At 42.6% G+C, this 14,447-nt stretch overlaps 1 protein-coding gene and 1 long non-coding RNA gene across 6 annotated transcripts in view; one reads left to right on the top strand and one right to left on the bottom strand.

Moving 5' to 3' along the window:
• The window catches only part of LOC5567649 (peptidylprolyl isomerase domain and WD repeat-containing protein 1), a 36,857-nt gene that overhangs the window by 4,640 nt on the left and 17,770 nt on the right, over positions 1-14,447 (top strand). For all 5 annotated transcript variants that reach the window (XM_021844642.1, XM_001651793.2, XM_021844638.1 and 2 more), the window contains 5 exons: positions 12,000-12,387; positions 13,020-13,252; positions 13,314-13,527; positions 13,590-13,782; positions 13,851-13,960. In XM_021844642.1, the coding sequence (XP_021700334.1) occupies positions 12,000-12,387; positions 13,020-13,252; positions 13,314-13,527; positions 13,590-13,782; positions 13,851-13,960 (1,138 nt within the window). The remainder of the gene's footprint in view (positions 1-11,999; positions 12,388-13,019; positions 13,253-13,313; positions 13,528-13,589; positions 13,783-13,850; positions 13,961-14,447) is intronic.
• On the bottom strand, positions 9,626-10,007 carry LOC110676508. Its single transcript, XR_002500461.1, has 2 exons — positions 9,952-10,007; positions 9,626-9,895 (listed from the first exon to the last, which is right to left on the bottom strand). It is a non-coding gene; the product is annotated as an uncharacterized LOC110676508 (long non-coding RNA).

Here is a 14,447-nt window from a genome sequence, read left to right on the forward strand (position 1 = left end):
CTGCGTTGATGGCGCACACTAGTCTTTCAACTTCGGATATTGGGTCGGAGATATAAACTTGAAGATCATCGGCATACAAATGATAGTTGCATTTCAGCGAAGAGGACAGACTATTGATATAAAGGCTGAAGAGTAGTGCGCTAAGGCATGACCCTTGAGGTGTACCATCGTGGACATCTAATTCATCGGATAGTATATGTCCAAGGCGAACGGACTGTCTTCTGCGATCTAAGAAAGATGACACCAAGTCACACGCTGTCTGAGAGAAAAAGAACTCATTCCGTAGTTTAGTTCTTAGGAGTTGGTGGTTCACGCAGTTGAACGCTAAGGAGAAATCCACAAGAACCATAACGGTGCAGCGGTTGTCGTCTAGATTTGAATACACATCGTGCATAATCTTGGTGAGCTGTGGTTGTGCTGTGTCTCTTCTTTTAACCGGATTGGTATTTTGCCAACAAAGATGTCTGTGTGCTATCCAGGTAATCAGTGACTTGTGAAAGAAGTATTTTCTCAAGCACTTTCGAAATCGCTGGCAGTACACTGATTGGCCGGAAATCTTTAGGCTAAGATGGGTCTGGCTGTTTAGGAATGGGGGTGACAATGGCTTTCTTCCAGCTTAAAGGAAACGACTTGGTGTCAATAATAGCATTGCACAAATGTAATAGATGTGGAAGAATGAACGGGCAGAGCAATTTGATGAACGAAATAGGAATTTCGTCTGTCCCAGTCTCAACTTCGTGTATCTTTCGGCAAATTTCATCGTTATTGGTATGGCGGAAGTTGAACTCCGCTTTACCTTGAGCTGGAGGACGATGTTGTAAGGTCGTGTTTATTCTGGTTAGATGGGGACGTTGCAGTTGACGATGGCCATTGCTGAAAAACCGGTTCAACTCGTTAGCATCGGCTTCTTCAATCGGTGATGCCCTCTTTGCGTTATTATGTATGCCCTCTCTCCGAAGGTTGCTCCACAGTTTCTTCGTGTGTTGTTCGGCATAACGTTTTTTGGCAGCAAAAATTAATGAGTTGGCTCGGTCACGCTTTCGAATGTAGTCCTGCCAATTATGGTCTCCTTTGAATCTGTTTGGATTTCGTGAATAAAGCGTGTAGGCCAAATTCCTTAGTGCAGTGGCTTGCTTGATGCTTTCGGAAATCCATGGTGTACGTCTGTCATGAATAACAATCGTGCGTTCTGGAGCATGCTGATCAATCAGATCCTTGAGTTCGGCGGCAAACAAGTCAGCTTTTGTTGATGTATCCATAGCGTTGTAGAATGGCTGAAAGTCCTTGCCTTGAAAATCGGCTTGAAGCTGCAGAGGATCGATATTCCGAAAGTTTCGGACACGCTTGATTTCTGGAGTTGGTTTCTGAACTTTGATGTTTGCCAGCAAAAACACTACTTCGTGGTCTGAAATAGAGCTGCCAGTACACGCCTTTGATTTAACTACAGTTTCTGCGGAATCCGTGATCATTAGATCAATAGTTGTAGTAGTGTTTTCGGTAATACGAGTGGGGCCAGTCTGAAGAAGAGTCAGGTTAAACGTGGCATTGATACGATACAACGCTGTGAGGTTCGCGGTTGGTAGACTGATTGTTGCTACATTGATGTTAAAGTCTCCGACAATGAATAATCTGTCGAATCCAATGTCAACAAGGTCGAGGAGTAGTTTTTCGTAACACCGAGAGAAATGATGGTTTGAACACACCGGGTTGTATAGGGTCACGACACAGATGTTCAACTCGTTGATATTCACTTGAACAGCAAGATATTCGAACCTCAGTCCAACTGGCAGATCCGTATCGAATACTGATTTCAACACTGGAGTGGCTTTGATACCTTTTTGAACATAAATACCAACTCCAACATATGTTTTAGTACCGCGCCCTCTGTTTGTGGGTAGAGAGTGCTTGATGAAGTTGTATGCGGGGATACGGATGGGGCCAACCGGTGAAGACGCCTTCAGCTTTGTTTCGGTTTCAGCGAAGATATGATATTGGTTTTTGTCGAGCAATAGCTTCACACCATCAATATGGTGTTCGAGTCCACGGACATTAAGATGCCCGATACGCAGATTGGTTATATTGTTATTCGGCATAGCAATCGTATCAATTTAGAGAAATCATCAACATTGTTTATTGGAAAATTAGCACCGGGAAGAGGCAGACATCTCGGACGAAAGAGCATCGAAGAAGATAGAAGAATCATTTGAACGGTTATGTCCAGTCAGCTTTAGAAGATGCTGTGTACTGGCTACATCGGTGTATCTCGGATGTCCAGGAAGGAGGACGGATATGTGGTCATTACGGACGAAAACTGATTGAACAATTTTCCTTTGCATCATGCGAATGGCTAGATTACGTATGCGAAAAGCGTGCATGGATAACATTTCGTTCATGGTGAAACGATAGGAGCATTCTTAAGATTGCATAGTTTAGCGTCATTGTGCCTTTCGAAGTATCTCTTAAGGACCCTCCCACGCGCGTCTCGATTGTTGAAGACAACTACAATAGCTGCGTAACGTTCCTGTCAGACCATTTAGACGGTTTCACATCAATCCGGAAGCAGCTTGTTACGTGTGACATATCTTCGTTGATGTCAAGGAAATGGAGTACACTTTCGACAATACTACGGACGTTTTCTCCTTCGCGCACAGGGATCTCGTTCCACGTTGTAGTCCTCCATTTCGAATCTGTGATACGCACACAGGTAGTGTGGTACCAAATGGAACAGCACACGGGTAGAAATCAGAATCCAAAATCATGATTATGCACCCGGATATCATGATTCCAGAGTGTTTTCATCTTATGAAAATACACCATGATTTCGACTCACGATGTCGTAATGCGACACAGGTTGCAGCTGAGTGCTCGAAAATTATGATTCGCGCATCCATTTCGGATCTATTTATATTTCTGCCAGTCAACCCGATAAAATGAAAACAAAAAAAATCAAAATTTGGAAGAGCAAGATTCGAACCAAGAACCTTTTGATTGAGAGCCACGTACTTTACCACAGTACCAATCTATCGTAATGAATGATAGGTGATCGATGCAAATGACTTGAAGCAAAGTGCACCGCTTTGTGTTGTCGCTCTGGATGTTGCGTTTATGAAGAATCATGATTATGACTCCAGGAACCATGATTTGTCGTCCTGATATCATGGCCTAACCAATTTATGAATTTCATGACTTGTAAATCATCCGCGGATTTCTAATAGGCTGATATGTAGTGAATTCACGGTGAGATCTTTTGCCTATGCCTTGAGCGGACCCTAAAGTATTCTATTCATTGGAATTTTTCGGGTGATTTCTTTTTGACCAATTTTTTGGGTGTTCGAAAATAAAACTGAATTTACATCCAAATACATTGTAATATATACGTATGATAACTTTTAAGGTACCGTGGGGTAAGTGGATACAGAAAAATCAATAGTCAACTTCATTGTTATGTACAGCTAACGTGAATAATGTAATTCAAACTTTTTTATGTGGATAACAAATGAGGGACTAATATACTTCAAATCATTGATTATTTCGATTTTTCTGATTGTTATGTATTGAGTATGAGGGACTTAAAAATTTGCGCCAAATGATCCACTTGCCCCACCATGGTGGGGTAAGTGGATCACCAAAAGAAAAAAAATCTGTTCTCAAAACAAATGTAATGTAATTATGTATAGTAAGAATGTTCTTATTACTAGTGCTAGTAATGATACATTTCAATACTTTAAAATTAAAAAGTATCTCTATTTGATCAAAATATATTTAAAAATATGTATACATTAGTTTACACTAATTCGCACAACAAAAAATCATTGTAACTAGAATAATTTGGAGACAATTCATCAATTTATACACATAAGTTATACAGAAGCATTGTAGGATTATTCCTAACGATGTTTTCGATAAACACTCGTAGTTTGAAAGTATTAGTTGCATTTATTTTTGTGTTGGGCGGACAACCCTATCCCAATAACGGACGCACCGAAACAACCACCAAGGCTCTTACGCTGACAGCCGTCAGCTTGTGACAGATGTCATGGGAAGTTTCGGCATTCGTCATTCCATTGTTGGCCACCATCATCATCTATTACAATTGCGATCGGCGGCTCGCGTGCATACACGTTTTTAATTCGATATACTTTTTAGTAATAAAGTTATATTTTAAACCGTAGTTACGAGTCGCGTCCCTAGCCATATCACGTATCGCAACAGTGGCGACGAGGCGGTAGTAAATTCGTGCTAAATTCGCGCGTTCATCCCGAGAAAAGGCGTTCTTCGTGGATCGGTAGTGGGAGACAAAATTGTGCGATGGCGACTAACAACGCCAATAGTGCAGCAGGTTCTGGAGGCCAACAACAGTCGGGCAACATCACGGACACCATTGTTCAGATCCTCCGTAACCAACAAGCGCTTATGGGGCAAATGTCACAACAGCTGGCAGCAACCCAATCCGCCATCAAGAATTTGTCCCGCGATGAAGTTGTGCTCGATTCCCTCTCAAGCAATATGGTGGAATTCGTGTACAACAAGGAAAGCGGTAACACATTCGACGCCTGGTTCTCTCGCTATAGTGATCTTTTTGATCGAGACGCGTCCAAGTTGGATGACGCCGCGAAAGTGCGTTTACTCCTACGCAAGCTCAGCCCACCGGATTACGAGCGTTATAACAGTTTTATCTTGCCGAAAACTACTCGGGAATTCACTTTCGCCGAGACTGTTGAAAAGCTAAAGGCGCTCTTCGGTGCCACCATTTCCATCTTTCGCCGGCGCTATAACTGTCTACAAACAACCAAAGAAGACAGTGAAGATTATCTCGCCTATTCATGCAAGGTGAATAAATCATGCGTCGATTTCAAGTTGTCGGAGTTGACCGAAGAACAATTCAAGTGTTTGACGTTTGTTTGTGGACTCAAATCGAAGCAAGATGCGGAGATCCGAATGCGGCTTATCAACAAACTGAATGAAGCAGAGGATCTCACTCTCCAGCAAGTGGTTGAACAGTGCAACAGCCTGGTGAACCTCAAACAGGACACCGTGCTTGTGGAGAATCCGTCGACAGTGAATTTTGTAGCCCACAACAAGCGAAACAAGCCATATCGGTCTAACAGCAACAGCCCTTCTCGAGATCAACCTAGAACACCCTGCTGGTCCTGTGGCGGGATGCATTTCAGCAAGGATTGTCGTTTCCGCGATCACAAGTGTCGTGACTGCGGGAAACAGGGCCACAAAGAAGGGTACTGCTCTTGTTTCTCATCGAAGTACTCATCCAGCGCACCTAGTTCGAAAAAGCCAAGTACGAAGAACAAGAAAAATCAGCGGAAGCAGTCGACGAAAACAGTGACAGTCCGAAACATAAGCCAGGGGCGGAAGTTCATCAACGTCAAGCTTAATGGTGTTCCTCTCCGGCTGCAACTGGACACGGGATCCGATGTGTCGATCATTTCGCACCGTTCGTGGATAAAGCTTGGTCGACCGCAAACGAAAACTGCAACGTGTCAAGCAAGAACAGCGTCCGGAGAGCCTCTGGATCTTGTCTCGGAGTTGCAGTGTGGCATCACCCTAAACAACGTCACGAAACAGGGTAAGTGTTACGTTGCCGCTCCTAACGTCCAGCTTGACATTTTGGGAATTGATCTCATGGATATGTTTGGATTGTGGAACCAATCAATCACGTCGTTCTGCAACCAAGTGACCATTGAGGAAACCCAAGAAGTTGCCGATCTTCGTGCTCAGTTTCCAAACGTGTTCACCACAAAATTGGGGCTTTACAACAAAACTCCTGTCCAGTTGGTGCTGAAGGAAACTCCAAAACCGGTGTTTCGACCCAAACGACCAGTTGCGTACAGCATGGAGAGCGTGGTGGAGGAGGAACTTCATCGGTTGGAGAGTTTGGGAATCCTGAAAAAGGTCAACTTTTCCGACTGGGCGGCCCCAATAGTTGTCGTCCGTAAACCGAACGGGGCGGTTCGGATATGCGCCGATTTCTCAACAGGCCTGAATTCTGCGTTAGAACCAAACTGCTACCCTCTTCCATTACCCGAGGATATTTTCACGAAGATGGCCAATTGTCGGTATTTCAGCCACATTGATTTATCCGACGCTTATCTTCAGGTTCCTGTCGACGAGACAAGTCAGCAGCTTCTAACCATTAACACCCACAAAGGCCTATATCAGTTCACCAGACTATCACCCGGTGTGAAATCGGCCCCGGGGGCCTTTCAACAAATAATGGACACAATGCTCGCTGGACTCAAGTTCACTGTTGGTTATTTAGATGACGTTCTGGTCGGAGGACGCACCAAAGCAGAACATCAACAAAATCTCCAAAAAGTTCTCGCTCGCTTACAGGAATTTGGCTTCACGGTGCGCATTGAAAAATGTACCTTCAGTATGCGTCAAGTGAAGTACCTGGGCCAAGTTTTGGATGGAGAGGGCATCAAACCTGATCCAGATAAGGTGGCAGCAATAGTCAACATGCCGCCCCCACATGACGTGCCCACTCTTCGGTCGTATTTGGGTGCAATTAATTACTATGGGAAGTATGTTAAGGAGATGCGCACTCTTCGACAACCGATGGACGAGCTCTTGAAGGTGGACACCAAATTCGATTGGTCGCCCGCCTGCCAGAAGTCATTCGACCGTTTCCGAGAGCTACTTCAATCGCCATTACTGCTCACCCATTACAACCCATCAGTGGACATCATTGTTTCAGCAGATGCTTCATCCGTCGGGCTGGGAGCCCGCATTGCGCATAGATTCCCTGACGGATCTGTGAAAGCCATCTACCATGTGTCCCGTAGCTTGACTGCTGCTGAAACAAATTACAGCCAAGTAGAGAAAGAAGGCCTGGCACTAGTTTTCGCCGTGACTCGGTTCCACCGGATGTTGTTCGGTAGAAAATTTACCCTGGAAACCGATCACAAGCCGTTATTACAAATTTTCGGCTCGAAAAAGGGTATTCCCACCTACACAGCCAACAGGCTCCAGCGGTGGGCCCTTACGCTTCTTCTCTACGACTTCGAAATTTGCTATATCTCCACCGACAGCTTCGGTCACGCGGACGTTCTATCAAGACTAATCAATAGCCACGTGCGGCCCGAAGAAGAATATGTTATTGCCTCTTTAGAGTTGGAACACAGCGTTCGAGCCACCATCAATGAATCGATGCAAGCTTTCCCACTCTCGTTCAAGGTCATTCAAGGGGAAACCAAAAGAGACGACTGCTTACTTCGAACCATACGTTACGTCAATGAAGGTTGGCCATCGAATAAAAAGAATATAGCTGATTCAGCTATCGAGCAATTTTATTTGCGTCGTGAATGTCTTTCCATTGTTGCTGGATGCCTCATGTATGGTGAAAGATTAGTCATCCCATCAGTCTGTCGCAAGAAAGTGCTCGATCAACTGCACAAGGGGCACCCTGGCGTTGAACGTATGCGGTCCGTATCTCGTCAGTATGTTTATTGGCCGAATATAGACGACGACGTGTCCAAGTTTGTCCGTTCCTGCAACGAGTGCGCAAGCGTAGCCAAGACGGATCGAAAAACGAACCTGGAGTCCTGGCCCAAACCAGCAAAGCCATGGCAGCGTCTGCATTTGGATTTCGCCGGCCCTTTAGATGGGAGCTACTTTTTGATTCTGGTCGATTCTTTCACAAAGTGGCCAGAAGTAGTTCGAACGAAAGACATCACTACAGCAACAACCTTGCGGATTCTCCGTGGAGTCTTCGCATGATACGGACAACCGGAAACGTTAGTTACCGATAACGGAACTCAGCTAACCAGCGACAAGTTCGAAGCATACTGCGCAGCAAATGGAATCATCCACCTCAAAACCGCTCCATATCACCCGCAGTCCAATGGACTTGCAGAGCGGTTTGTCGATACATTTAAAAGGACCCTCAAAAAAATCATCGCCGGGGGGGAAGCCCTCGACGAAGCCATCGATAGTTTTCTGCTTTGCTACAGATCAACTCCTTGTCGTAGTGCTCCGGATGGAAAATCTCCTGGTGAATTAATGTACGGAAGGCCGATACGAACATCTTTGGAAATGCTCCGGCCACCAACACCGTACAGTGAGTCAACAGATGAACAAGAGAAGCAGTTCAATCGGAAGCATGGAACGAAAGCTCGCGAGTACCATCCTCACGATCTCGTCTGGGCTAAAGTCTACTCAGCAAACACGTGGACCTGGCAGCCTGGAAAAGTGATCGAGCGTATCGGTAGCGTCATGTACAATGTTTGGCTATCATCGAAGCAGAATCTAATACGATCCCACTGCAATCAAATGCGGTCGCGCTATGAGTCTGAAGGCAGCGCGCGAAACATCAGTGCACCAGCAAACACCCAAGTTCCGCTCTCAATACTCCTGGACAGTTGGGGTCTTCGAAGTACCATAACGGACACCGAAGATGAAAGTAGTCAGCCTACACCACTGCCGGCTGCGCTACTTGATGATCTGCAACCGATTCAACGTCGTCAACGAACTCCCCAAAGCAACACACAGCAACCACCGATTCCTACTCGACAGTCTTCAAGAATCCGAAGGCTGCCTGTGAGGTACGAACCGTACAGCCTTTATTAACAGGGGGAGGTGTTGGGAGGACAACCCTATCCCAATAACGGACGCACCGAAACAACCACCAAGGCTCTTACGCTGACAGCCGTCAGCTTGTGACAGATGTCATGGGAAGTTTCGGCATTCGTCATTCCATTGTTGGCCACCATCATCATCTATTACAATTGCGATCGGCGGCTCGCGTGCATACACGTTTTTAATTCGATATACTTTTTAGTAATAAAGTTATATTTTAAACCGTAGTTACGAGTCGCGTCCCTAGCCATATCACGTATCGCAACATTTTGAATGACAAACTGAAATCTTTTTAACCTATTTATGAATACGTTTGTATCATCTGTCTAGAATAATTTATATGGTCAGATAAGGTACGATAATATGTTTTCAATTGGAGAATTAGTATATTTAGCACTTTTGCAACTCAGCTTAGATAAACCACGAAAAGTTTTGTGTGAGTTTTGAAATTATTATTATTTTATTTATTTTTTATAGCAGAAAGGTTAAAAAAACTTTTAGGTGGAATTATTCAAATTCTTTATGGTCAATTTGACAAATTTAAGCTGGGACTGAAAAAAATAAAGAAAACAACATTTGCGAATATTAAAACTAATTAAAATTCTCGTAAGCAGTCTGCCAATAAATGATAATAATACTTGATCCACTTACCCCACCCCATTAAAAAGTAGGGGTAAGTGTACCATTTACAATATATCTGTATTTTTTTTTATAAAAATCACATATTTTTCATTGTGATTCATTCAAATAGAACTGAAATGCTCACCATGTGTCGAAAATTCGATTTTAGACAGAGATACAATGGATTTTTGATTGATGGAAAACAATTTTGAAATTAATCAATTGTTGCAACTAACAAGTTTGCTTGTGTTAGTGTGCGTGTAGTACCGGTTTTGCAATAGTATCAGTGTGGACGTAAGAATATAACCTAAAACGAAGCAATGGTGCGAAAACATTCAACATATTCAAGTATTTATGCTTAATATTGACAAATGATCCACTTACCCCACTGATACACTTCCCCCACTGTACCTTAATTTTTTTATTGTGAAATATTTTGTATATTTCTGTGAAAATTCTCGGCACAAGTATTAAACATATTGTTTCTGCACATTTTTTTAAGCTCAACAGGAATTCCAAGTTCAAAACTTTCCGAAGAACTAAGGGTCTTGCTTAACGCATCATTTGTGGAGATCCTTAGGAGACAATACGGCTAATTGCTAATCTACAAATTGTCGATGGAATGGTCCATTACATTCCGGAGGATTCGGGCACCAATGGCATCTCACGGTAGTTTGCAAATCTACAAGTTAAAAACATGGAATATTTGATCTCATGAAATGTGCATGATATACTTACATCTAAGGATTCACTTCCAATGGACCGATGCACGAATTCAGTATCTGACTTTTAAGCGGTGCCGTGTTATTTACGTGACCATGGCAACGAGTGAATTCGACACCGCTCAAACGTCAAATTAGTGAACTCGTGCATCGGTCCATAGACCAATGCACGGGTTCACGAATTTGACGTTTGAGCGGTGCCGAATTCACTCGTTACCATGGTCACATAAATAATACGGCACCGCTCAAACGTCAGATAGTGAACTCGTGCACTGCTCCATTGATTGTTTTTGGTTGAAAAGTCTATGAATGAATGAAAAGCACAGTGAATTTCCCATCGGATGCTGTCAATGATTTCAACAGTTTTTCGTAACATGTTTTTCCGCGTGGACTGCTGAGTTTAATGATTTTATCGAGCATCAAATGAACCAAAAATATTAACCAGGGACGAAAAAAATCATGCTCACTATGAACCAATGCACGAGTTCACTTTTTGACGTTTGAGCGGTGCCATGTTATTTAAGTGACCATGGCAACGAGTGAATTCGGCACCGCTCAAATGTCAAATTAGTGAACTCGTGCATCGGTCCATACTCAATTCACTGAATTTAGGCCACCATCAAAGTAACCGCACCACCACCAATATGATTGTACCAATGAAGATGGCACAAAAGTAGATGGGCAAAACAAACAACGATGCCCGTATGTCGTCGGTGTTTTTGATTATCAGAAGCAGAAGAGTGTCAGTTTTAGCAAATTGATTATCAATGAGGTTCAAATTAATTAAAAAATATGCTGCTATACGGGTAATAAAGCATCCGATGCACGGAATGGATTATATTGACGCGTTTTAGTGTGTCTCGTGCAAAAATTACAACTTCCCGAAGCGGAATGTAAAAAAGTCAAGCTGGATAGAATTAATATCATTTTTTGTTTCCGATTATCAAAAAGCGGTTGAGTAGCAGTAGGTTAAATGCCGGAAAGAGGTTATACGATCAAACTGGAAACGCAGAATTTTCACGTGAAAAATTAAGGAAAACACCAACGAGCGTTTGGAAAATATTCGCGGCTAACTTAACAGTTACTAGACAATAATCTTTTGTTTTAAAAACTGAAAAACAGGCTTAAAAACTGATTATAATAAGAGCGTATTTGTTTCCTGTCTGTTACGTTCCAGTGTTGCTAGTAATGCGTTCCGTTTAATTAACTATTCTACGGTGTTATGAAACTATAGCTGCCGTGAATCGCAAGTCAGTCCCATCTGCATTTTCGTTCAAGTAGCCGCATATATTGCTTCGAGTCAAATTTACATGTGTTCCTTGGCATCGGCTCCTACCCGGAAAGTACTTCCGGAACCAGTTTCTGGCTTTCATCCCATGCAAGGAAATAAACCAAATAGTGTATTTTTGCCTTGGTCCGTTACATAATGTATAAAAATGGCTCAAACTTATCGTTAAACGTTGTTGTTGTTGTTTGTGAGGGACTTTAACCCGAAGGTCATTCGTCCCTATTATCGTTAAACATTGGTTGCGTTGTTAAAGTTGTAAAATATGTGACTAGGGAACAATTATTTCCGGTTGAAAAACATGTTCAGACCTGAACTTCTGGTTTGAACATCCCACTCGCAGGAAGTCTAACTCATCCCATCGATCATAGTGAAAACCGCATTTTGTTAAACTTATTTGTTTCTGAGCACCAGTCGATTGAAAATAAAAGGTCTGTCCCGGGGTTTTGAGGGTTAATTTGATGAAATCAGATGCAAAAAAAGTATGATTTGTTTTCTTTTGTAAAATATACACAATTTTTATTTTGCTTTAAACGAAGCATTTAAAGCTAACGTATGCTTCACATATTGAATTTCTTTGACTGGCGTAAAACACTACTAAACGTAATTTATTTTTTAATGGACACAATTAAAAAGTACACAAGACCTGACTTGTGTTGGATAAGAAAATGAGTTAAAAATAATAGTGCTTTAGAAATTCGGGAAATTTTAATGCTTTGAGTGGAATGCGGGATGTCTGGTCACTTGAGTATAAAATAATAATAATCATTTTCCTACAGTACTGCAGCACGAGAAACTGTACCTGGACAACCTACCGAGCACGGAATGCTACGAGAAATCCTTCATGCACCGGGACACCATAACCCATGTGGTGGTGACCAAAACGGACTTCATCGTGACCGTTAGTCTGGATGGTCACGTCAAGTTCTGGAAGAAAATGGAACACGGTATCGAGTTTGTAAAGCACTTCCGCAGTCATCTGGCCCCGATCAACGCACTGGCGGCCAACAATGCCGGAACGTACCTCTGCACGGCGTCCGTCGACAAAAATGTGAAGGTGTTCGACGTGATAAACTTCGATATGATCAACATGATCAAGCTGGATTACGTGCCGTACCGGGCCGAGTGGATCCACAACACCGGCGATGCCATATCGTACCTGGCCGTGTAGGTTTTAGATTTATTTCTGTTCGATTGATATTATTTAAGATTTTTCCGAACGCATAGGGGGTCGTTTACGGTTTAAAACTGATAAATTTTACTGTTTTCAAGTTTTCCAACGTTATTATTACGTGATTGTTTTGTCCGTCCAGCACGAAAAAAATACATAATTCGTAGAAGATTGTCTTGTTTTCTTGGTCCCCATACAATTTGTATGGAATGAAAAAATACTGAAAAAGCTTCAAACTGGTTTTTCTCAACCGCTGATTTTTGTCACTTACACCCCTTGCTTCTAACCCCGTCAAATGTATATCGAAGAAGAATCTTGAGTGTTTATCGAAATATTTTCGAATCGTAAGAAACTAAAAGTCAGGTTAGCAGTACAGGAATTTTGCTTCCATCTAATATAATCAATGATTATTAATCATATGATGTTGCGATATATCGATATTTCGGCGCTATCGATACTATGATTCGATAATCGTATCGAATCAAATATCAGAACGTCCATAGATCGGAATAGGGCGCAGTCGAAAAGGTGACTGGGATTAGGACGCATCACGGCATAAGAAAATAATGTAATGTTTGGAATGATACTTATCAAGAAATTCAAAAATATGTGTTTTTTTATTCAACAGGGCGGATCAAGACTCGAACAGGATCAACATTTACGATGGCAAAGGCACCAACGAGCCTTTGCATGTCCTGGATAAACTACACACCAAGCCGGTGGTTCTCATAAAGTACAATCCGGTGTATGAAATGACCATCTCCATCGATAAAGCCGGAATATTGGAGTATTGGCTGGGAGCACGGAACGACTTCAAGTTTCCATCGAAGCTGGTGAATTTCGAATCCAAGTTGGACACCAGTAGGATACAAAAAATAATTGTGGTCATTCTCAATACTGAATTGTTGTTTTAATTTGTTAGGTTTGTACGAGTTAGCCAAGAATAAGACGGTGGTCACCTCGTTGGCATTTACTCAGGATGGCAAAAAGTTTGCCACGGTATCGACCGACAGGAAGGTGCGAGTATTTGGTCTTCTCTCCGGAAAACTATTGAGGGTCTATGACGAGAGTTTAGCACGATACAGCGAGAGCCAACAACTCTCCCAGGCACTGTCTAATATGGAGTTTGGTCGACGGTAAATGCGGTAAAATTTTCAAACATTTTGATAATATATAAAACTATTGTCTTACGTTGTAGGATGGCCAACGAGAGAGACCTGGAAAAGTCCGATTCGTTTCATTTGATGAACATAACCTTCGATTACAGCGGTCACTTCATCATGTATCCAACAATGCTGGGTATCAAACTGGTCAATATCGAAACGAGCAAATGTGTGAAGATTATTGGCAAGAACGATAACTTGAGGCCCCTCAACGTTGCTTTGTTCCAGGCAAGTAGTCGTCATGGAATGTATAGCGCGAAGAAGTTAATATTTTATTTATATTGTGTTGTTTTCAGGGACGCGTTAAGAATTCGAAGGCCGCTATAACTTTGGAGCATGAGGCTTCCGATAATCCCACTATGCAGTCTGCGGTTAATGATCCTACTCTATTCTGCACCGCGTACAAGTAAGTTTAATTATGCGTTATATTAAGTATGTGTGGACAGAAAGATTCTAGAACAACTTCAACTATCTATATTCGCGAAACGATCTGCCTAGTTGCTATTTTTTTTAATGATCTATTTTTTGCAAGGAAAAAATCTGTTGACAGAAACTTGAAACACAAACCCTCCACTCTTCCCCATTGTTGTGAAACGATCTCTGCCGGAATAAAAGGGGCTTTGATCGGACCGGCTAGCAACATCAGAAACGCCTCAAAACCAAATCTGTATGCAAACATTTATTTTACATTCCTGCCCCTTAAAGCTACCCTACTGAGGATTCTTAGATGTCTTCTAATCATGGCACTTCTTCTTATCTACAAATGTGTTAAACCGCTTGAGCTACTCACGCACACTGCTTCCGACGCATCTCTCCCTTTCCGTGCATGCTTCTCAGTGGCCGGAGCGGCCTGGTGAACGTGCCCGTTCCGTGCTCTGCTTGCTCGACGGGAA

This window comes from Aedes aegypti, chromosome 2 (assembly GCF_002204515.2).
Source record: "Aedes aegypti strain LVP_AGWG chromosome 2, AaegL5.0 Primary Assembly, whole genome shotgun sequence".
In the NCBI taxonomy this organism is placed as follows: domain Eukaryota; kingdom Metazoa; phylum Arthropoda; class Insecta; order Diptera; family Culicidae; genus Aedes; species Aedes aegypti.